General features: G+C 31.6%; 3 protein-coding genes across 6 annotated transcripts; 2 read left to right on the plus strand and 1 right to left on the minus strand.

The window, feature by feature from the left end:
- Window positions 1–1,564: 1,564 nt before the first annotated feature.
- Window positions 1,565–3,815, plus strand: LOC18105080 (protein mago nashi homolog). Its single transcript, XM_006375098.3, has 3 exons — window positions 1,565–1,850; window positions 2,299–2,475; window positions 3,428–3,815. The coding sequence occupies exons 1-3, from the start codon at window positions 1,629–1,631 to the stop codon at window positions 3,485–3,487; spliced, it is 459 nt and encodes a 152-aa protein (XP_006375160.1). The 5' UTR covers window positions 1,565–1,628; the 3' UTR covers window positions 3,488–3,815.
- An 11,464-nt stretch (window positions 3,816–15,279) lies between these two features.
- Window positions 15,280–20,745, plus strand: LOC18105081 (uncharacterized). 4 transcript variants are annotated; one of them, XM_006375100.3, is made up of 10 exons: window positions 15,281–15,698; window positions 15,789–15,917; window positions 16,602–16,711; window positions 17,812–17,880; window positions 18,286–18,401; window positions 18,501–18,555; window positions 18,943–19,063; window positions 19,619–19,666; window positions 19,936–20,030; window positions 20,344–20,745. In XM_006375100.3, the coding sequence occupies exons 2-10, from the start codon at window positions 15,830–15,832 to the stop codon at window positions 20,443–20,445; spliced, it is 804 nt and encodes a 267-aa protein (XP_006375162.3). In that variant the 5' UTR covers window positions 15,281–15,698; window positions 15,789–15,829; the 3' UTR covers window positions 20,446–20,745. The 4 variants fall into 4 exon arrangements, with proteins under 4 accessions (XP_006375164.3, XP_006375162.3, XP_052303132.1 ...); XM_052447172.1 differs by lacking the exon at window positions 15,281–15,698 and adding an exon at window positions 16,038–16,101; XM_006375102.3 differs by lacking the exon at window positions 17,812–17,880 and having other exon boundaries at window positions 15,280–15,698.
- Window positions 20,746–21,653: 908 nt separating this feature from the next.
- LOC7492795 (nucleoside diphosphate kinase 1) lies at window positions 21,654–23,146 on the minus strand. The gene is made up of 4 exons (XM_002320847.4): window positions 22,888–23,146; window positions 22,588–22,636; window positions 22,162–22,393; window positions 21,654–21,995 (listed from the first exon to the last, which is right to left on the minus strand). The coding sequence occupies exons 1-4, from the start codon at window positions 22,936–22,938 to the stop codon at window positions 21,881–21,883; spliced, it is 447 nt and encodes a 148-aa protein (XP_002320883.2). The 5' UTR covers window positions 22,939–23,146; the 3' UTR covers window positions 21,654–21,880.
- Between the last annotated feature and the right edge of the window lie 1,105 nt (window positions 23,147–24,251).

Raw genomic sequence — 24,251 nt, forward strand, 5'->3', positions numbered from 1 at the left:
TCTTGGCGAATTAGACTTTATGATAAAGCATAACAACTGGACCAACACAACTGTCAAATGATTGTATCCATTGCTATGGCATGCGGAGTCCAATTTTCAAATGAATTAGGTCAAAGTATACATTTTAATATATGGGCGGCTATATATATATAATGGATGCCGTGTTGAAATAGATTAATGCTGAAGAAAAAGGATATGGCACAAATTAGCTGGAAAAAAAAAAAAGATGTATATGGCCCAAATCATTTTCTTTTCTACAGCCCCAAATTAAGATTTTAAAAAAAAAAAAAAACGCAAGGTATTCTATATCAATTTTCATGTACAGAAACAAACAATCCTTGAAATCAGCTTTACACAAGGTGTTTTACACTCTACAATCCGTGATCCCAAGAGTTTTTTATTAGCAGGAAGATTCAAATTTGAGACCTAGAGATAACAGAGCTCCATGTATCTGCTAGCCCAACCCTTGAAGTAACAGAATACATGTTAAAAAGCATAAAAAGATTTTCATTGTGTGCCTGCCAATAAGGCCTGTATATCCTTAACTCAAATGACTATAGGGGTGGGGGTGAGTAAAACTAAAAAACTAATTAAATTGAGAAAATCAAACCGTAAAAAAACGTTGATTAAATTTTTGAAAAAACTGATCGGTTCGGTTCGGTTTCAGTTTTATAAGTCTGAAATAAAAAAAAAACGAACTGGACCCAAATCGAAAAAACCAGAAAAAAACTGAAAACCAAGCCAAACAAAAAAACCAAGTCAAACCGGTTTGAATCGGTTTTTGTCCTAAAAAACCAAACCAAAACCTGTCGGTTTGAACCGGTTTTGGTTTTTTTAATAAAAAAATTCAGTTTGGTTATTTTTTTTTTTATAAAAACCAAATCAAACCGAAAATAATCACCCATATCTTTATCTTTCCTTCTTAAAAATCTTGGATTAAATTTTTTCTTGGTAGCTTAAATAAAAGAGAGCGAGAAAATGAGAAAAAAATTATAAGACTTGTATTGTTAAGGCTTGGAGGCTAAACAAATTATTTCCAATAAAAATATAAGAAATATCTTTAAAAACAAAAACTAGGTAGCCACGTAATAATGAAATGAAAAGGAAATAAACATCCAAGAAAAAATACGTCTTTGAAGCAAAGTTTTTAAACTTTATTGCTCGGCAAACTATTAAGAAATTTATAACTCGAAACTTGTTTTGAATCAGGTTTTAAATTAAATTAAAAATAATATTAATTTGATTAAATTTAATTAATTTATTTAAGTTTTTAAACTTGATATTAATTCAATCAAACCAAATTCAAGTTTAATTTGAAATAATTTTAAAAAAAATTAGAAAAAATTATTTTAATAGAAATAATTGAATTAAATTAATCCAGTGATAAAAAAATAATAATTGAGTCTATCTCGGAAATAAAATAAAAATGCACAATCAATATTGCAATTCCCAACGTGGTTACTGTCTAAAGCTATTGATAGAGAAATGCTCAATAAGCCAAAACAATGGGCCGAGCCCATTAAAATCTATAAGCTTTGAACTTTAAGAGTGGGTTTCCATTTTTCCTTCTCTTTTCTTAGAAATAAAACAGAAGCACAAAGAGAGAGGAAGAGAAAGAGAAGGAAGCAATGGCAGCGATGGAGGAAGATAACGGAGAGTTCTATCTTCGTTACTACGTTGGTCACAGAGGTAAATTCGGTCACGAATTCTTGGAATTCGAGTTCCGGCCTGATGGAAAACTCCGATACGCAAACAACTCTAATTACAAAAACGACACCATGATTCGTAAAGAAGTCTTTCTTACCCCCGCCGTTCTCAAAGAGTGCCGCCGCATCATCTCCGAGAGCGAGGTACTCCTCTCTCTCACCCTTCCTCTTTTTCTCTAACTTTTTACATCTCTTGTTTCGCTTAGGGTTTTGTCTAATTTTTTTGGTCATGTTGATTACAAAATTTACAATCTTGCCATTGCTGTAAATAATTTTCTGTTTGTTTATTAGATATTTTATTTTCCTAGAGAACTCTTAGGATTGGATTTTAGCATATGAAATTTGTTAATTTCGAAGTTATAAGTAAATGCAGATGGAACCTAGGGTTTTGGTTTGCCTTGTTTTTAACTAAATTACTTAAGCGTTGATTTTAACAAAAATCAATTCTTATTTTGCTTGCATTTAGCAAACATTTTTATAATTGTTTTGATGAATTTTCATGTACAAGAGCTAGAAAACTTCTTCTAAGTTCTGACTCGTTGGCAGTTTAGATTTGGTTCTTTCATGTTTTTGAGATTCTTGGTTTCTTTAGATTATGAAGGAAGATGACAACAACTGGCCAGAGCCGGACCGGGTTGGGAGGCAAGAGCTGGAGATTGTGATGGGGAATGAGCATATTTCATTTACTACGTCTAAGATTGGATCACTTGTTGATGTTCACAGTAGCCAGGATCCTGAAGGGCTTCGCATCTTCTATTATCTTGTTCAGGTGATTGCAATTTATAAGCATGAATATCTCTTTGAATGTAGTGGTTAAAGCGTGCTCACAGTCATTGTGTGTAAATACTGTCTTGAACAGTAATTTGTATCTGTACAATTAAGTCATTTTATTCTTGGTGAAAGGATTCTAACTGTGGGTTTACTTTCAAATGTGCTCATTCTTGAATTGCAAGTTACCCTTGTTAACATGCTGATATGTCGTTGTTAAATGGGGGAAATGCTGAGAAAGTAGGTGATATTGCTTCCCTGAAGAGGAAAAATTATACATTTGCATCACAAGTAATATGTGTCATAATGATTTCAAATTGCACTTGCTTTTATGAAAGCCCGAGTAGTTTACAAGTTATGGTTTTATGTGCATGCTGCATTGTGGGATGGAGTGATTAATATGATTATCCATCAAAACTTTTGTGAGAAAAATACTTTATCTAAATCTGTGTATTAAGCAAGTAAATAAAAGGTTTGGAACTTGTGTCTCGTTATGGGGCTGTGAACTTGCTTGCCTGGATATTATATTTGTGTTCTTTGTTAAATGGAATCTATTGCCTTTGTCATGAAGGCATAATAGTTGTGTTTTGAAAGATAAATGCAAAAGCAAGGATTTTAAGCATTGTGTGCAGCAAGAGAGATTTTTAGAGTGGCTAGTTTCAAGTATCCAAAGCTTAAGGTGAGATGGATAGAGAATTGATTTCTAAAGACAAACTGTTCTTGTACATTCACTAATTTACTGGGAAGTTTAATAGGGTTCATTTGGGCGTTACAGGATGTTAATGACAAACCAAGATTCTTATTTTCAAAATTCCATTAACCCTTTAATTTTTCATATTTTGCCTTTAGATGTGCTTGTTAATATTGCCAATAGTGTCCCATTGCTTGTCTGGTTACCAACTTTTATTTTTTATTTTTTCTGGTGTTCTTATATGCATTTTATGTGGTTGCAGGACTTGAAGTGCTTTGTTTTCTCTCTCATCTCCCTCCACTTCAAAATCAAGCCCATATAACTACCATAGTCTCTACCATTTAGTGTGTGCTTCAAGGGGCTGTTTTTGTGCACGTCTGAATTGTCTGCTTTGCAGTAGGGTTTATCATTTCAATGGTTACTGTTCCCTTTTCTTTTCTTTCTAGTTTTATCCGAGGCTGTCTAAGGTTTTATGAATACCTGGATTGAGGAGTTATTTTGTTGACTGTAATGCTAGTGTTATGAAAACCTTTGTGTCCGACACACCTCTCTGGCTGTGTCTGAAATATTTGGATATGTTAACGACTGAGATTTTAATTTCTGGATACTTTCAATTGTTCAGAATGTAGAGTATTGGCTCATTATGTGAAGCTGGTGACTTTGCTAATTCATTCCATTACAGACAGTCAGGTGCAATGACTTTGAACTTGGTCATACATTTTCTGCTGTTGGCCGATTGAAATTTTTCTTATTGTTTGATCGATTCATCTAGTTTGCTGGGTCATTGACCTCTAGCATGCAATGGAATGAGATGGACCCCTTGAATGTAATATCCGATTACCACAATACCCTTGTTGATAAACCAGAAATGGGAGTCACTACGCTCACAGGAGAAAATCTTTTAAGTGGAATGTTTAATTAAGAGCACCACTGTGGCCAGTTAGCATAGGCAATTAAGGATGCTGTGGTTTTTTCAATGTCATTATCAATGCCCCAAACATTTTCCTTCCTGTCCCTTGCTTTCACCCTCTCTTCTCTGCTGGTTGGGTCTGTTGTGGCACTGTGTTACGTTAATTTTCTTGGGTTTAGGAAAATAGAAAGGGTTTTGTGTGGTATTGAGGGTGAGGCGGTGGAACCCTAAGTGGGCCTTAGTTTTGAGAGCCTCGCAGAAGTGAAGACTTGGTGACTGCCCCTCAGACAGGAGAAGGGGATAAGGATGATGGGCGCAGTTTGATTCTTTGAAGGAAGGAGAGCTGGAGATGAGTTGACTTGCTAGTTCAGGTCCGGATGGGTTATTAGTAAGCCCAAACTAGTGGGCACCTAGCCAGTAAGGGAAGAAGATTGATGAACCAAGCCTGAGATACTATCCCATGAGCTCAACAACAAAAGCATTAAGCCCGATATTTAGGCCGATGGAAATATAATCAGGGGCTCTTACAATACTGCTCTCGTAATCTCTTGTGGATATGCAAGTTTGGTTTGGATAATTGTGTTGAGATACAACTAGAAAGGATTTTATTACGTGTTTGAATTGTATCAAAATTTGTGTTTAGTTAGTATTTTATATATATATATATATATATATATATATATATATATAAGCGCGTTTAATTTTAAAGAGACAAACAGGGTTTTGAATTGGATTTTTATATTTTCCAAACATAAAATACTTCTATTATCTGTTTCGTGTCATGATGACAATGTTTTTAAAATTATTTTTATATTAATTTTCTGGGTGAAATAAGTTCCATCATGACAATTACTTTTGAACTCTTGCACACGTAAATCGTGATGGGAGGGAGAGCAGTCCTTGAGCAGGTTCCTTAAATGGTTGCTTAGTTCCTTTTATGAACCGCTTTCTTTTTTTTAAATGTTTGTTTATTATTAAATAAAAAGTTGATAACTGAAAATTTTGGTTTAGTTTTCAGAAAAATAGTTTTTTTTATTTTGAATGAAAAATATTTTTAAAAACTGTAAAAAAATAAAAAAATATCTTATTACTTGTTAATTATATCAAATTTAGTTCTTAATTTTTTAATTGCTATATATTTAATTTTAAATTTTTTTTTCAACTTCACTCTCTGTAATCTGATTTAATTTAATTTTTATATCAATCTTGATTTTTGTTTTTTTTATTATTTTTTATTTATTTTTTTATTTATCAAATTTGATTATTACTATTTATTTTATTTAAAATAATTTATGATTTTTTTTTAATTTTATCTTTCTTCAATTCTCTATGTAAGAATTGGTACTCATTCTTTTAATAAATTTGAAAAAATTAATAAGTTATTTTTCAAGTCAACCAGTATAAAATGTTTTTAATTTATTTTTTATGATACTATTAAATATTAAAAGACAATTTATTTTTTAGAAATCTACTTTTTATGAAAACTATTTTTTAAAAAAATGAAAAAAAAATATTAAGTTGTAAAAGTATATCCGAAGAGGCTTTGGGTTTGTTTTTAAGCCTTCCAAAGCATTAAGCTTCCTTTATTCAATGTAAAGGCTGGGGCCCTCAATCTGTGTAGTACATCCTTTTTGATGTCACGAAGGAATCCGACCTTTATACTGACATGCTGCTATGTTTGCATGGTTTCCAAACGCTGGGCCTCCAATGTTAGATCATGCCTTCTCACATGCAGTTGTCTACGGTACAAAAAAAGTGGGGTGGGAGGCAGCCCACAGGTGGAAAAAAATAAAATGCATGGTGAAATATTCTTATATTTGAGAATATTAAGTGATTTTTTATTCGTGTTTTTATTCATTTATTAAAAAAATAAAGTTGAAATAAGGATGGCAATGAATCATGTTGAAAACTCAGAAATACTCATGATCATCACTTGTCATTTCGATGGAGGCTGTCCACCTACTAGGTGCCTGATTTTTTATCTTAAAAATAATTATTATTGAAAAATAATTAAATAAAATTCTAAAAAACTAAAATATGAAAATTATTAAATATCCATCTATAAATCACTATATCATGGAATTCATGAATAAATAAAATACAAGTCTAAAATCCAAATCTAATCCCAAAAAAAAGTGCTGTACTGAAAAAAAAATATTAGAAAAAATAATAAAAACATATGGTGGAACATGGTTGATTGAACCTCACCGTTGATCTTATGTATATTTAATTTAATTCCAGATAAAATATAAAAAACTCAAAGCAGCATGATATATAAAAACTCGACGAGTAAAATACAGTTAAAATATCTAATAAAAAAATAAAAATATAATAAGTTTACTGTTTCATTCAAGATTATCTAGTTAATACCCGAATAAAAATGATTAATCTTAATGCACGAAAACCACATGAGAATACGCTAGCGTGCGCGTGTAGTTTTTTACGTGGTTGGATTGTAAGCAGCTGGGCTTAGGTCCACCGATCACCATGGGCCCAAATAGCAGTGGACTAGAGTATGATGCGAAGGCATCATCCTCCATGCGAGTCCAGAAGCATCTGCACTCTCGCATTACTATCTGCCATGGAAATAAAGTGGGGTGACCTTGATCTCACTGAGCTGCAAAAAGATGTTTGTTCATCAACCAAAAGTAATCCACTTTGAGGAACAAAACCTAAAAGAAGCTTTTGGTATAGATTCCTCCTCCCATGCCCTTCACCTGCAAAGGGAAACCCCCTTTTCTTTTGCTCGGTGGGAATCATTAATCTGGCCCCTCTACCTTTTCAAATTTCCCTCTAGCATCTCAAGAAACAATTCCACAGAGGGCATGGTGGTTCCTGGTTTGCTGGTAAGCTCGTGGTCAAATCACCAATAAATTAGTTTTAATAGTCCAAACACCAAAAATAATTTAAATTAAAAAAATAATCTAGATCAGATTCCAAGTTATAAACTCACGAAATCAACATATAAAGCCAGACAAATCTTTAATAATCGTCGAACCACCACCAGATATTTGGATCGCGCACTTCGTTTAATATAATCATTAATTAGTTTTCTTTTAGGTGTTAGCAATGGTGATATTCAGTTCACGAGGGCTGGATGCTGATCTAGGCTTTGATTGGTCAAATAAAAACAACCAGGAGCGTCACATTCATGAAATTTGACCCGACAGAGGTCTTGATACAGTAGAAATTCCATTTAAAGCTTCAATCCGCCAGGAATAGACTACTGTATTTTGTTGCTTGCAAGACACAACGTGACAGGCACATCTGAGTTTTTTGACTAAATCTATGCTAAATCACGAGCCTAATTTAATCCACCAACTTAGCAGATAGCTGTGACGGAAATATACTTGTTCAAGTACCGATAAATTATCCGATTTTCAGGCCATCTCGTCGAAGAGTACCGGCGATGTTTCAGACAAGAAATAATTTAATTAATACTATCATGATTATAGTATTTTCGCTCAATGCTCACGGTATTCCAGGACCAGCGTTTGCCTGCTAAAATTAAATCTTTCTCTGCTTGGATTTTAGATGATTTTTCCACTCTTAGATTACTATGTTTAGAAGAAAAAAATTCGAAATAATGACCACCAAAACAGCCCATTTATCCCTTATTTGTATCCCAACTCTTTCTATGGATTATAAATGTGATCAATCAAGGTTTGAAGCCCTGTGTGGTTGCCATGTATGCCATGATCTTGATGTTGTTCTTGCCATTGAATTTGTGAGTTGTTTTTCGAGATTTGCAGGCTATATATTTATTTTTCCGGCTACAATTTCCATTATTTTTTCTCGGGATATGAACACGCTTGAAATCAGGATTAATTTTTCTTGCCACCAGCTATATACGTTGCTAGAATGCCTTTCTTTTCCCAAAAAAAAAACAAAAAATTGTTTTCTTATTTGTTTTTGAGAGATAATATAAATTCTTGACAATGACGCTATAAAATGGACAAGGAAAGCGATTTGATGAATCGTGTAGTTAACTAGCTAGCTTCAAGATCAATCACTCTTGATAACTGATTTAGACCATCAGATATGCATTCGAGTTACAAAATATAGGGTTTTCTTGGTCCTTTTCTGGTCATTTATTATACTTGGTAGTTAAATCGGTTGGGCTGAAAACAGGAGATTTTATATACAGAAGTTCGTTAGCGTCATTTTGCAGGATAAAGATTCAACTGGGATTAATTTAAAACTAGATTTGAGGGTATTCTTGTTGATCAAGTTTAGCCGCTTAATATTTTGTTCTGGAGTGTTTGGAATAGAGATAAAGATTGATATTTAAAATGTTTTTTTGCTTTAAAATATATTAAGATAATATTTTTTTATTTTAAAAAAATTACTATTACACTCCCATATCGATTTAAAAACACTTGAAAAAATAAAATAATATGAAAAAAAATATATAACCTTCATCTAATTGGATTGGAAATTTGGAATCATCACTACACATGCTCCTATGCAAGGCTAGTGTGGAGAGGCACGCCAAATATAAGCAACACAGTCTTGGGACTATAAAATAATGCTGTGCTAAAAAAAAATGGATTAAATTGCCACCGTGAGCTTTCATTTTCAGATCTTATGAGTGGTTGGGAGGTAGATTTGGGATTAGGAGACGGCTATCCTAATTATTTTAGATTAAGGTGCATTAGACTTTTCATTGAGGAAGGGAACGGGAAAAAATGTCTCTAAATACTAAGATTAAGTTTGTTTTCAACTGGGTTTTTTACAAGTTATTTGTATCAAAGTCAATGCATTCGTGGAAAAATTCTTTTCTGTTATCATTCTTGATATTTAAATTTGAGGTAATTACCCATAAATAAATATATTTGCAACTTGAGTCATGTTTGGGAGAGAGTTATCATCACACAATGTCAACGTGGTATGAGTCATTCAATCAATTTGAATTAACATATAATTTTAGTTTTTTTAAATAAAATAATGTCATCTCAAATAATTTTTTTAATAAAAAAATTAATATTTTTAAAAAATATTTCTAATACTATGTTGGCTCATATTGGATACCTTGAATCCCGAGATTTCCATACCTGTCAACGTGGATTCTTGCATTCCCTTCCAAAAGGGACTAGACATTGCAAGATGCAAATTCTCAAGTCTTGCCTTAGTCACGGTGGCCGTTATGTCCGTGTCCACTAGCCCTGTGTCCTGCCAAACTCATCCATCACTGTAGCATGTGCTAGGCTGGAAAGAAGAAAAATAATTCAGAGGCATTTAGCTATCTATAGCCTGTTTGAAAACGTGATATCTTAAATATATTTTTAAAAAAATATATTAAAAATTATTTTTTTATATTTTTAGATGTTTTGATATATTAATATTAAAAATAATTTTTTAAAAAATATATATTATTTTAATATATTTCTAAATAAAAAACACTTTAAATCATAGTCGCTACTATAATTCTAAATATTTACCCATCTATGTCTTAGATCATCTCCCTGCATTCATGACCTCTTGTGTCCACCACGTGTCATTTCATGTTTCTTCTCTTTGATGAGATTTATAATCTCTTCTAGTGTTAGATTGCTAGGTTTTGGATACGCCGGATCAAATTATTTACATTAACTAATATTTCTTCTCCTTATATGTAGGTTTTTTTTATATTTAGTTTACTCATATATCTAAAAGATAACGCGATGAAAATAGTTCTCTCTTCTTTACTGATAATTAATCTTGGACTTTTAGATCAATGAACTGGCAGAGAATTATGTGCTACTGTGGAAGGGCAACGATCAATGCCTCAAATGGACTTTTAGATTAATGGCTTATTACTTTATGAAAGACTCGATTTGCTAGTGGTCGCCAGCCTATTTGGGAATGCAATTGAATTGTAATTTTTAAAAAAATTTAAATTATTATTTTATTATTATTTTAATATATTAATATAAAAAAATTTATTTTAACATATTTTTAAATAAAACACACTTTAATATCTTTAACTCATTTTGTAGGTAGAGTTTAGCATTCCAGTCCGACCTTATTTTTAAAAAGAAATATTTTTTATTTTATTTTTAAATTATTGTTTTATGTGTTTTAAAATTGTTTTGATGTGTTAATTAAAAATAATATGTTTTTAAAAATAATATTATAATTTATTTACAAATAAAAAACAACATCAATCACTTCAAAACAGGCTATTAGATATTTTCGAGGATAGGGCTTGCAAGAGTGTGGTATGCAGGTGAGGACATGACATTGATTTAACAATGGTGAGTGAAAATTGAATGGGATAATACATAGCTAATATCATCGAGAAGAAATTCGTAAGCCAATAAAAGAAGTCAAGATAAAGTTGCTTGCTGTCCTTTCCATTGTTGACAGCAGCTGTGCAAACCAAAAAGGTCCAAAGTTATCCTCGAAACCACACACAAATATATAATCTTAAGAAAATGTATTCGCTAAAAATAACTATCCACGTCGGATTATAGCCAATTGGTGGGATTCTCTCTCGATTAGTGCTATTTCACTTGTTAAATGGTTGATTAATTTGGAGTATTTAACACTTAAGCCCGCTAGGGAGTGCGGCAACTTTCAATTTTTAATTTTTATTTTTTTAAAGTGTGTTTATCTTTTAAAAAATATTAAATTAATTATTATTTTAGTAATTTCTTGATGATTTTAATTTATTAATATAAAAAAATTAAAAATATTTTAGTATATTTTTAAATAAAAAAACATATTTGAAAAGCATCCTACATCACAATATCTAATATGTATTTGGTGTGCATGTTTAGTGTTGTAATGCAAAATGTTTTTAAAAATATATTAAAATAATTTATTTATTTTTATATTAATACATTAAAAACATTATAAAAACATTAACAAAATCAATTTAATATCTTTTTAAATCAAACATATTATTATTGAAACCAATTTAAAACATAAAAACAAATGGTGTTTTAAAACAACCGTTCAATGGTTTTTTTTTTTCATATTTAAGTGAGAAGGCATGCTCCTTTTGTTAAACTGCAAAGAGATTCTACAAACTTGCTTTAATCCACATCCTATTATATTTTGGAAACTGCATGCAATTCATACTCTCCGGGCTTCAGATTTTAGTTCTCTTTCTTGAGAATTTGTTTGGGACTTTTCTTACAATATTTATTGTGTACGAGTCTTGTATATTATATGAGTTTGCATTTGACTTTATTTTGTTGTATTTTCCACGTGTCATGTGGCTCGAGATCACTATATGTTATTGGAGCAAAGAAGGAAACAACCTCGGCTTTCTTTGCTGGAAGATGTGTTAAAAAATGTATGTTTTAAACATTTTATTCTTCCCAGTCTCGTTGAAAACGAATTATAATCGTAGGGGAAAGAAGAATCCGTCTAGCTATTTATATATTTTTTTTTTTTACAAGAAAATATACTTCATCTTATTAAATTCAGTCTGATCAGATAGATTAACCCGATAACCTATAACTTAATTTGTGATCTTAACAGAATATCAAATTAAATTAGATAAGAAATGACTAGATCAACTTGATATGTCAACTATTTACGTATCAAAAATTAATTCATTTTTTTAACAAAGGGTTATCTTAATTTTCTATAAAAAAAATTTAAAGTGATATTATTTAGATTGATTCGGGTAAATTTAAATTGATTTATAAAGTATATTATCTAGAAGTTAATTAGTTAAATCAAATACTGAGTGAAACTAAGTCTAATAACTCTTTCGGGAGATATTTGTCCAGTCAGTGCAACTATTGTTTTGCTAAATTTTAATTTTTGATTTTTTTAAATCATTTTAATATTTCATATTAAAAATAACTTTAAAAAAAATTATATTTAAAAAACAATTATTATTCATGACATCACTTTTTTTTTCTCTTTTTCGTCTTCCCAGGTCATGCATGTCAATTTAATTGCATAAGCATACAGTATTGGATTAAAGCTACTTTTATATAAAATAGAAATCTGATTAAAGTCGATGAATTGGGATTATTGCTTATGCCAAACCACGTGTAATAAAGTAGGGGAATAACTCTCTTAATAAAGTAACGGAACAATAATAATAATAATAATATAAAAAAAACACAGAGAGAGAGTAGGCAGACCTTATGAAACACAAAAAAAGTTATGCATAACTGGCCGCTTAGGCCCCAGTCTCCGGGGGCCATAAGGCGATGACTGATAAAATTCTTATAAATCCTACTTTTGAAATAAAATTTAATCAAAAAAATAAAAAATAAAAAATAGAAGCAAATTTAATCTTAAAATCATTTTATGTTCAGATAGAAAACAAATCATAAAAAAATCATTATAAATACACCATCCTAGATATAGACGATTTACTAAAAACATGTTTGAAAATAATTTTATTTTAATGTCTAAAATCTAATTTAAAATATTCTTATTTTAATTCAATAATAAATAATACATTTCATCAATTTAATATTCTATTTAAATGATCTTAAAGTTACAAGCCCGTTTATCACTCTGTTTCCTTATGTTTTTTTTTTATATAATATTTTTCAAATCGTTATCATCTAAAAGAAAATCAAATTAGTTCTTTTATAAGTATTTTTTTATAATTTCAATATTAAAATTAGAAAAAATAATTTAATATATTTTTAATTAAAAAATACCACAAACTGTAATAAAAAACATACAATCTCTCAATTAGATATAGTCAGAGTTTCCTGGTGCTTAACTCCTAAGTTTTTTTTAAAAAATAGAAAAAATTAGATAAGAGATTCACCGCCTACGCAAAGTAGAGAAGCAGTTGGTGGAAAGGCCATGCGTGTGGACCATGACTCTAATTTGGAGGGAGGTATACATCATGGTGTGTGAGCAAGTACAAATGATGTTTTTGGCGTAGGGCCTTCTCTTAAATGAACTCCATCCATCATGCCCTTGGTCCACGTTCGGCAACATCCCATGTGACCCCTTTTCACTTTTCTAAAGGACATTTTCGTTCGTTGATTATTCTCTCTCTCACCCATACAGGCAAATAGTCACCAAACTGAATTAAAAATACAAATAAAAATAAAAATAAAATAGTCGCCAAACATTTTTCTTTCCCGTGTTCCTTATCATCCTCACCGAGAGAACAGATGGGTGATCGACCGTGTTCGATTAAATTTTTATAAATTTATTTTCACCCTAAATCAATTTTAATTCTTTTTTATGAATAATTTTTAATAAAAGTCACTTAAAGATATGTATGACGACTCCAAAAGATTTCTTCGAGAAGTAATATGAATTAATATTGACAAGTTAGAAGTTAAAAAAATTAAAAAAATTATACTATAATTTTAAAATAACTTGTTTAATATTTTTTTTTAAATAAAACATGTATAAATTGTTATGCATGACTCGTAGGGACACGAATATATATTATTTTAAACTATACAATAAGAGATAGACTTTATCTTATATTATAACTGAAATTATGAATACCATGATGCACACACGAGCACTAGGACAAGCCTGTATACATATGCAAATACGTATGTGAAGATATAGTATAATTTGATTCTTATAACTTGTACAATTTTTTTTCAATTTTAGACTCTCTTTTTTTCATTGCATGTAGAAGTCATGAATAGCCATTCATTTTATGTTTGATAATACTTGTTTTTTAAAATTATTTTTCAATTTAAAATATATTAAAATAATATATATTTTTTTAAAAAAAATTACACCAGCATTTTAAAAACTATTAAAAAAATTTTATATAAAAAAATCAATTTAATATTTTTTTACAATGAAAAGTTCTTTAAAAAACAAAAAATAAAATTTTTTAATATCACAATCTAAAATGTTCATAAATTAATTTTTATAGAAGATTCACATGAAATTCAACTTTCATGTGCCGAGCTGAATAAAATCAAACCAATCAAAATTTTCGCAATTTTCTTTGAAATATTCCAATGCAACACAACCTCGTGGGAGAACATTTACTGGTTGTTAATAACTAACTTAGATTTCCTGGGAAGCTTATATTAAATACCGAGCTATTCCACCAAGTATTTTTTTTTTTTAATCTCTTCAATTTCGAGCGAGCACGACTAGAATTTCATCATGCAAAAAATGATTTCGTGGAATAAGCTCAACAAAAACATTTAATTCGTGCCCCTGGGAATGAAGAAATATTTTAATTTTTTTCCATAAAAGTAAATTACCAAATTATCCTAACCTAATCAGTCAACCTTCCTATGCCCCCTCCACGCCCGACCTTTTTTTTCTTCCCTTTCGCCTTACACCTTTTCCCGTTTAAAGCCCACGCCATCACCATCGAGGTATCAACTTCCCCGTGCCGTTTCCCACAAGAACCACGGAAGTTAAACAACTCCTCCACGATCAACTAGGAAAAAAAAAAAAAAACTCAAACATTAAATATCTGTTTATTAATAAAAAAATATTTTTTATTTTCTACTTTTTGGTTTTTTTACCTTTTAATTAAAAAAAATTGTTAATTTGCAGAGAATGAAAATCTTTTTTATTTAAAAATAAAAAATACATCAATATTACAACTATTTTCTATAAAAAATAAAAATCATAATTTACAATAGTTATCTTAATATTTTATATTCATGATAATATAATTTTAAAGTATTAATTTTATTTTATTTCAATTAAATATTATCATAAAAAATTACATTGTCAACTTAAAAAAAATATTTATATTGGATTTATAATAAAATTCAATTTACGATACTATAATAATTATAATCTTTTATATTATCAAAAAGTTCTTATATATTGACCATGTTTTATTTTTATTTAAAAAATATTAAAATACTTATAAAAAAACCCGTAAATAATCTGTTTTTCAAATTCAATATATTTTTTTAAATAAAAAACATTAATTTCAATAAAAAAATCCTAGTTTTTCGTTTTATAATTTTATTTTATTTTTTAAAATTAAAATATTACATGTTTCTTACAATCCCTAAACTAACATTAATCATGAATTAATAATAAGTTTTTTTTAATGACAAAAATATTCTCACATTAACCTTAACATGATAAGATTAAATTGTTTATTCATGAAATTCTTGATATATAATATATTTATAATTTTTTTTTACTCACAACCTAGCTACTATTGGATTCGAATCCGAAATAATAAGGTGGTTAACAACAAACTAGCTCATCACAAAATTAAAGCTTCAAAGGGTGAAAAAAATCCAAGATTAATAGTAAACGGCGTTACCGAACTGGCAAGAACATTAATTAAATCCCATTAAATTCGTTATTCACAATCCTCTCTCTCTAAAATATCGCCCTTCCTTCTTCCTTCCTTCTCCCTCTCACCAAACAAACAAGATGCTTCCAAAAATCCAGAGAAACTGAAACAGAAAAGAAAACAATGAAAAACTCTCACACAACCACACTACTCTCTTCCTCTTAGATCTCCAAAGAAACCCTAGCTTTCCTTCTTATTTTCCCTCTCATTCATATAGATTCTCTTCTTTGTTGTCTCAACAATTTCTCTAACGCTTCGTTCCTCTTTTGCTAATTCCACGAAGAAATAGAATCGCTCCTTCTCGGTTCTTCATTTTCTGTAATTCTTAATTGTTTTTTGGTGATTCCGACCCGGTTGAGAACTGATTCGGCCGGCATTTCCGATTTCGCGGTGGTTTTGGTACTTCTCTTAGCTCATATTTCAATACGCTGACGATTTTTTTGGTATATTTTTTTGTGTGATTTTTAGGTTTCTGTTTGGTTTTTTCAGTAGTGAAATGCTGAATTGAATATATACATAGAGAAGAGAGAATGGACGATAGAGGAGGATCATTTGTGGCTGTGAGGAGGATTTCTCAAGGTCTCGAGCGAGGAAATAATACTTGCCATTCAAGTTCTGGTAATCTTGTTTTAACCTTTTCTCTCTCTGTTAACGTGCTATTCTTATTATTCTTCCGTGTATTTTTTTGATTACTGGATCTGTGGCTTGAATTGAATTAATTTATTTACTATTAATTAGGTTTTGAGTAACAACAAAATTCTTCACGCTACCTTCATGTTTCCTGATATTCAAATTTGTTGTGGTAGGTTACTTACTTTGTTTCTAATACTGTAATTTTATGCCTTTTACTACTTTGATTTGCATTAGTTGCTTTTTTGTTTTAGTTCATGGTTAAAGCTATAGGTGATTTATGGTTACTCATCATGTTAGAAATCGTTTTTTTTTTCCTTTTAAAACACTTCAATCTGAAGTCGATGCATCAATTTTTTTGTTTGGATGTTAATTTCATGCTACAATCACATTTTGCTTTCATTTAATTGTCAATAATTTGGATCTATTACTTTAATGAAGCATATTTATGTTTCTGTGGTTTAGAAGAAAGATTGTAGGATAATGAGCTTGAAGCATGCTCATTAAGAAGTTTGATGTTCTTTCCTGATTGTATGGAGGATTAGTAATGAAGCATGTGGATCGTTTTCTGCTTGTTGAACTTGGAATATGGTTGCATAGTGGACTGTGAAGCTTCACTGTTGAAGTTGTAGAAATTTCATCTTTCAACCTTAAGTTTTTATTTTGTCACAGCTGAGGTTGTGGCAGGATCAGCAGCCTGGCTTGGCCGTGGTCTTTCCTGTGTTTGTGCACAGAGAAGAGAGAGTGATGCTCGTCCATCATTTGATTTAACCCCTCCACAGGTATTATTCATACTAGATCAATTTAAATCTAATTTTATTTCCTCGTGTCTATTTCATAGGGAAAACAAGCTTACGGGGAGCCACTTTCATGATCTATGTTTCTGCATTTCCTTGTGCCTGTTTTTTTTCCCCATGTGTATCGAGTTTGTAATGTAAATCCAACACTTGTTCTGTTTGCGATGGATTATAACAAAAACACTGAATGGTTTTTTCTCCTTTTTAATTGTTTTTGTACTCTTCTGTTGCTTTCTTTAATCATTTGTGGTTCATTCCTCAAAAGTCTGGATATTTTTCTGTATATGGTTTCCCATCTGTTCCCTGTTGCCCTGTAAACCTACTAATTTCCCGAGGTCAAATCCTCTGGTTTAGTTTGGGTGAGAAGAGGATTCAGATACGGTCAAGAAGAGAGTAGTTGATGTTTTAAATTATGGGTCTAATCCGGGCCTTTGGCTGATATAATTAATGAATTGATATTTGAGGACAGATTGAAAATTTTAAAATTTGTTCTGTTGCATAATAGTTCTCTTGGGATTTTTGGCAGTTTTATTATAGTGCAGCAATGGCACTTCCTGCAATTCTTGCTAGCAAATTTCTAAAAGGACAACTGTTTCATGCTACCATCTTTTAATATATATTCCCAAATATATGACTCTCTTGAGCTTGATTTCCTTGAGACCCTGTCTTTCCACTTCTCATCATATGATATTGTCACATAATTCCTACTCATTCTGTGCCCATTAATCCATGTTATTTATCACAACTATGCTGGGCAGTAGTGGTCGTTCCTTGTGTGAACATCATGGATGTCATACTTCTTGGGAAAAGTAAAATAAAAATCATTAACTTTTGCACTATTTTTTCATATTCCAATATTCTTTATAGTGTTACCAACTCGACTATCAAAGTTCATGTACCCTGTTAATATTAGTCTTGTGTTTTCATTAATGTTAAAACAGCTACAGAAGTAATGCCAGATGAGAATTATCAAAGCTACTGATCTTCCATTTTAAAACTATTTGTTGCCCTTGCTTTCAATTTAGTGACTTACCGTGCTTTCCATTTAAATTAGTATATTTTTGTTATCTCTTTGATGCATTCAGGAGGAATGCTTGCAGAGGTTGCAAAGTCGTATAGATGTCGCCTATGATAGTTCAGTTCCTGAGCACCAGGTACCCATCTTCTGAAGGTTCATTGAGGATCTGGATGTGACAGAAATAGAATTAGTACAACCAATTTAAAATATGTAGATGAATTGCACGTTTGCTAGGTTTTTCATTCTCATGAGTCCTTAACTTTTCAATTCAATATATCTCATGTTGCCAATGATAGTTCAGTTCCTGGGCACAGGTACCCCTTCTTCCGAAGGTCCATTGATGATTTGGATATGACAGGAATAGAATCAGTACAACCAATTTAAAGTATACAGATGAATTGCTTTTTTGCTAGATTTGTCATTCTCATGAGTCCTCAACTTTTCAATTCAACTTATTTCATGCACAGAATTAGGTCATTAATTTTTGAAACGTGAAGGCTCCCTGATTGCATTATTTTTTACTATTGCTGTTTTCCTCTAGGAAGCTTTGAAAGCCTTATGGAATGCTGCCTTTCCTGAAGAAGAACTTCATGGCTTGATATCTGAGCAATGGAAGGAAATGGGTTGGCAAGGAAAGGATCCTTCAACAGACTTTAGGTAGACCATTGGTTCCTTTATTAATTCCATGTTGCTGCTTTCATTATTTCCACCTTCATTGCCTTTTTATGCTTATGATACTTGTATTTATTTTTTCAGGGGTGGTGGTTTTATATCATTGGAGAATTTGTTGTTCTTTGCTAGGAATTTTCCGGTATGTCTAGTTTTGCAACCTTAATCAACTTAATCTGCTCTGTTGCTCCCTAAGTCTTTTTAGAATCGTTTTCAGCTGAAATCGTGGAAGCATGAACTATTATATTACATTTTTTAATGGACTCAACAATATTTATACTCGGGCTTTATTGAGATTGCTCTACCTCATGGCATTGGTACACTCGTATGTGTTCCATTGACAATAGTTGTTACAGTTTTATTGTTTACCAAATGGTTGATAAGTTGTAACATTAGCAACCCTATGCAAAAGCTAGCGTGGTACTGTTTTTTGAAAGTGATGATTTTAAATTAGGACTGTTTAAATTTTGTTATCTTTATCATCTTTGTTTTTTTTTTATAAATGAAAGCAACCATCCTGTCCATGCAGACGTCCTTCCAGGATCTTCTTCAAAAGCGAGAAGGTGATCGATCAGTATGGGAATACCCATTTGCTGTAGCTGGTGTGAACATCACTTTTATGCTCATTCAGATGCTTGATCTTGAAGCAGGTATTCTCAGGGAAAAGAACTTTTTGTTTGGTAACCCATAGCACTCTAAACTGGAGGAGTTTACCGATTTCCAAAGTTTCCTTTCAATGGTTATTAGTATTTAATGGTTTGCTCTGAGATAATATCTTTTGGTCTTTGGTTTCTGTTGGATATTAAGGATATCTTGAAGTTTGATGCCCCATGGATTTGGTTTACATGTCATTCTGAAGTAGTTTATCTTGCTTTTGAGATTTTCAAACGAGGCTCATGATTTTCTTTGAACTTGTTTTTACCAGCTTCTTGTAGGTTTTCTTGAATGTTGTTTTGCTTTTTCCAGGCCATCATGTTTGTACTTTTGTTTTAGCCATGCAAAACTTAATAGAATTCTTTTATATCCAAGCTGCATGCAATGTATATTTGAAATTTTGAATTGGAATTCATTTCTGGATTAATTGTTTAAAGCTCAATATAATTATTTGATATCCATGGGACATCCGAAGTGTAGTCTTGAAACTAGATTTTCAGAACTGGAGCTTGATTTTCTGGAAATGTAAACTGTGTGCTTCTATTCTACAGTCAAACCACGCACGCTGGTGGGGGCAACTTTCTTGAAGTTTCTAGAAGGTAATATTAAGCAAGCTTCCAAGTTGCTAGAACTTTATTTTGGCTTAGAAATGCTTTTGATGGAAAATTTGTAGAAATTGCATGCATGGAGGGAGGCATTGCTTGTTCTGCATGTTCATCTTTCTTTTTTTCCCAATACATTGTTGTGGAAAATTTTGTATTTTAGTGTAGAAAATGTACTCTTCACTATCTGATTCAACTAAGCTTAACATCAAAAGTATCTATCCTGGTTACCTTTTTGGTTTGACTTATGGCTTTTGCCTTGGCAGAGGATGACTCAGCATTTGACCGTCTCTATTGCATAACGTTCAAGCTAATGGATCATGAATGGCTTGACATGCGCGCTTCATATATGGACTTCAATGTATGTTTTCTTCCATCATAAAATTCCTTTTAGAGATGGGGAAAGACTTTTAACACTTCCATGTTGCATGAATTATCGTTCTATCTTGCGTAGTAGCATCCGGGTTTGAAGAATTAAATATTTTCTACTCGTGAAATTCCTTTGGGGCGAGCCTGAGGCAGTCTTGCTTTGCATAAAGCTATGAATGACGTATGGAAGTGGTCTGGGTGCACTGATGCTCTCTGAGACGCACTAACATTTATTAAATGCACTTGAATGTTTGCATAGATCTTGACACTCACGAAACCATAATTTGATATGTTTTTTTAACCAGGCGGTAATGAAATCCACACGCCGCCAACTAGAGAGAGAGCTCCTGTCTGAAGACATAACACGGCTAGAAGAATTGCCCTCTTACACCCTTCTTACACGATAGTATAGCAGTTGGAGAGTTAAGCTTTCATGTAACAGAAAAACCTCTGCCAGCATTTGGCACGTTTGGGTTCCTGCCACTTTCTTCTCCTTGTTCCTTTTAGTTGAATGGTGTTTTGTACATGATATGTTGTTTCTCATTAAAACTTTAGTCGAAGCTATGTTAGTGAATTCCCCCATTTAATCTCCATAAAAAGGGTTTGTTGAGTTTGTCAAGTATCTTGTAGCGGAAAAGGGGAAGAAGAAGAAACTTCTTGAGTTTTATAAAGGATGAATACAAGTGTGGTTGCGTTTAGGTTCCAAATGCAGGTATGAATTGTTTAGGTTAATTCCCTTGAGTTTTGTTAATAGGAAACTTATTTGAAGCAATTGTTGGTGGTGTTATGAATTGCCTACTATCATCACATCACAATTTTGTTCCATACTTTCTTGGCAAAAACTATCATGATTTACACCTTCCTTCCCAAACAAACAAATCTGAGGGTATAAATTCTAGGATAGTGTTGGTAGTGTTAAACTGTTAATTGTTGTTTAAATATATTAAAATAATATTTATTTATAAAAATAATTAATTTTTTTGAAAAGTATTTGAAAAGCACTAGGAAAAAAATAGGGCTGGGCCGCATTTAAGTTCACTTTTTTTAAAGATATTTTGTGCATTTTAAAAGTGTTAAAAAAATTTAATTTTTTTTAATTTTTAATTAATTGTGTTTTGTATTTTATATGTTCATATCAAAAACAATTTTTAAAAAATAAAACATTTTTTTTAATATATTTTAAACAAAAAACACTGCTGGTAAATTCTATGATATTTTCAAACACCCCCAGGACAGAATATTGGCAACGGCATTCTAATGACCTCTTCTCTTCTATTTTTTGTCTTGGGTATACTATGTGTATCAGGTGGAACTGAACATATTTTCTGAAAGATTGACTTGGAACCCTTGCTTTTCATTCTAGACAAGGGTAAAGATTTTTTACCTCGAAAAAAAACCCGGAAAAATATATTAGAACCCATGCTCCCTTTGTTTAAAGGATGACATAAAACAATTGGTCACTGGATAAAATCCGTTTGTTTCAGTCTTTAAAATCATGTCATACTTGTACATAAATGGCAAACAAGGCCTTCAGAGTACGGGTAATGGGTGATTAAGGCAGCAAGACATGGACAAACGAATAAAACGTAGATAAAATAAACATGCACGCCTAGCATTTGTTCTTTCAAAATTCACTTCATATAAATATAACTCAACATCAACTCAATTCAACTGTTACCGATGAAGATACCTCAAGTAGCAGCATAGCTTGACAAAAATGCTGATAGGCACGACAACATAAGCAAGTAAACAAAGCAAAGGAGCCACAGCCTTCAGTAGCAAACATGAGAAGCAAGATAATTAGAATGGCTGGTGGCAAAGAACTTCTAGACTGACAAGAGTTTACTCATAGATCCATTGGTGAAGACTGCTCTGCCAGTTAGTTGGGCCTTCTGGGAACCACAGTCCAATTTCCTTAGTTGCACTCTCAACTGAGTCGCTTCCATGAATAACATTCCTGCAATGCAGCGGTCATTTTTCAACATCAGATATATTTATACCCCTGATTTGAAGATGCATTTCAAATATTTTGCTACAGACTCGATTCTAATAAGAATGATTTAAGGCCACATCCCTAAAAAAAATAGACAATAACAACACAACATTTAGAAAAAACAACTGACCTCCCAACATGAATAGCAAAATCACCGCGGATAGTTCCAGGTTCAGAAGCTGAAGGATTTGTGGCTCCAATTATCTTCCGGCCAGTGGCAACTACGCCTTTGCCCTCCCAGATCATAGCAACAACAGGGCCAGAAATAATATACTCGACAAGACCAGAAAAGAATGGCTTTGTGGCCAGGTCCTCATAGTGCTTCTCAGCAAAAGACTGCTCAACGGTCAATAGTTTCAAACCTAAACCCAAACAATTCATACTAAATCAGCAACCAGCATGATACTTCTGTATTATTTTACTTTTAATTAATACCCAAATGTAACAGAACAGTAATGATGTATTGTTTAAGCCATTGAATTCCCCCAAAAATCTTCGTTAACAACACATGCACAACAATTTCAACATTTGAAGAAATCAAGAGCAAATGAATCACCTTTGAGAGTGAAGCCCTTCTTCTCAAATCTTGAAATAATCTCACCAACCTGAAAAGTGTAAGAATCTTTTCAGAATTTGATTTTTCTAAAAGATTCCAACCAGTTATCAAACACTATAAATCCCTTTTGGGCTTAAAAGCTTTCGCTTTCCAGAAAAATAATTCAAACCCATGATAGATCTAATCTCTGTCTTCTTTCACCACAGACAAGCACTAAAACTGTAACTTTTATCAATAATTCTTTCAAGAAATCGATAACACGAGAACCCCGGTTCAAGAAAAGAAGGAAAAGAAACTTACGAGTCCTCTCTGGACACCATCGGGCTTGATCATGATGAAGGTTTGCTCCATTTTCTCTTGCTTGATATTTTTTTTCTCTTCTGTTGCGGTGAACGAGCAAAATGCCAAAAACAACGAGCGTCGAAGAAAGTGAGACGACGACTTTTATACGTAACAAAAGAGAAGCAAACCCTAGTTGGTATGGAATATTCGATCCAAAATTAGATTTTTTCTTTGTTTTGTTCTAGAAATGAGGTAATTATTATAGTTGTTGGACTCACTCGAGGAATGATTTGGGGGAAAAAAAGAAGAAGCCTGGACTAAATAGGTTGGGATTATTGGATGCCCCAGCAAGATTTAGCTAAATGGACTAAATTATTAAAAATTTAGCTTATCATATTAATATTCTATTGAGTTATTATGATGCAAAATAAAAAATATTAAGCCATTTCCTGATTAGATTTTTATCTGTCAAAATTAAAAAGAATTCTACTCCATATAAAAGAAAAGTATTAATTTTTTATATCATGATGCAAAATACATGTCAATAAACTCAACTATATTATATTTTAAAAAATAAGTTATTTCCTTCTTCTTTTTTATATATATAGTCTTATTTATGCATAGCACAAGATTATATAATATAAAGTAATTTTTTTAAATCACCCCTAACCTAACCTACACAGTAGCTTATTGACATTTTATTTTGACTATTAAACGCCTAAAATAATTACAAATAGGTTTATTGATACACATGCTATGTAATGTATTTGTCAAGAACACTAATATATATAAAAATAACATCGAATTTGAAATCATCAGCTAAATTACAAGATGGGCCTGGGCAACCCGTCGCGAGGAGGGATGCAAAATCGAGCCCAAGGTAGCAGCCCAGTAGCTTTTAGGACCATACCATCTTTTTTGTTATTCATGGTCCGGGCTGATATCTAGTAAAAAAAATTCAGATAATTATCCGGGCCAACTGTTTAGAGCACTGAGGATTAATTTAGCCGACGCATATCCATTGTGCTGCGCTTTGTTAGATATATGCAATCAAAATGAGAAAACCATCCTTCGCTTATTGTATAAAAAATCCTAATAAATATATATGTTGTTAGACCGGTCTGGAGACTGACTAAAAAAAAATAAATCGGGTTATCAGGTAATTCACGGGTTATCGAATTAATTATTCCTATTAAAGCAATGCTATTTTTTTTTTAATTAAAGTTGACACGATTAGATTGATCAATAAAAACTTGATCAATTCATTAAGTTAAATTATTTTTTAATTTAATTTAAAATCTAGCTAGGTTACACTTTGGGTCAACCGATCAGTTAACAATTATGGTGCTCCCTGTTATAAATCCCATCCCACTTTTTTCACA

This window comes from Populus trichocarpa, chromosome 14 (assembly GCF_000002775.5).
Source record: "Populus trichocarpa isolate Nisqually-1 chromosome 14, P.trichocarpa_v4.1, whole genome shotgun sequence".
Classification (NCBI taxonomy): Eukaryota; Viridiplantae; Streptophyta; class Magnoliopsida; order Malpighiales; family Salicaceae; genus Populus; species Populus trichocarpa.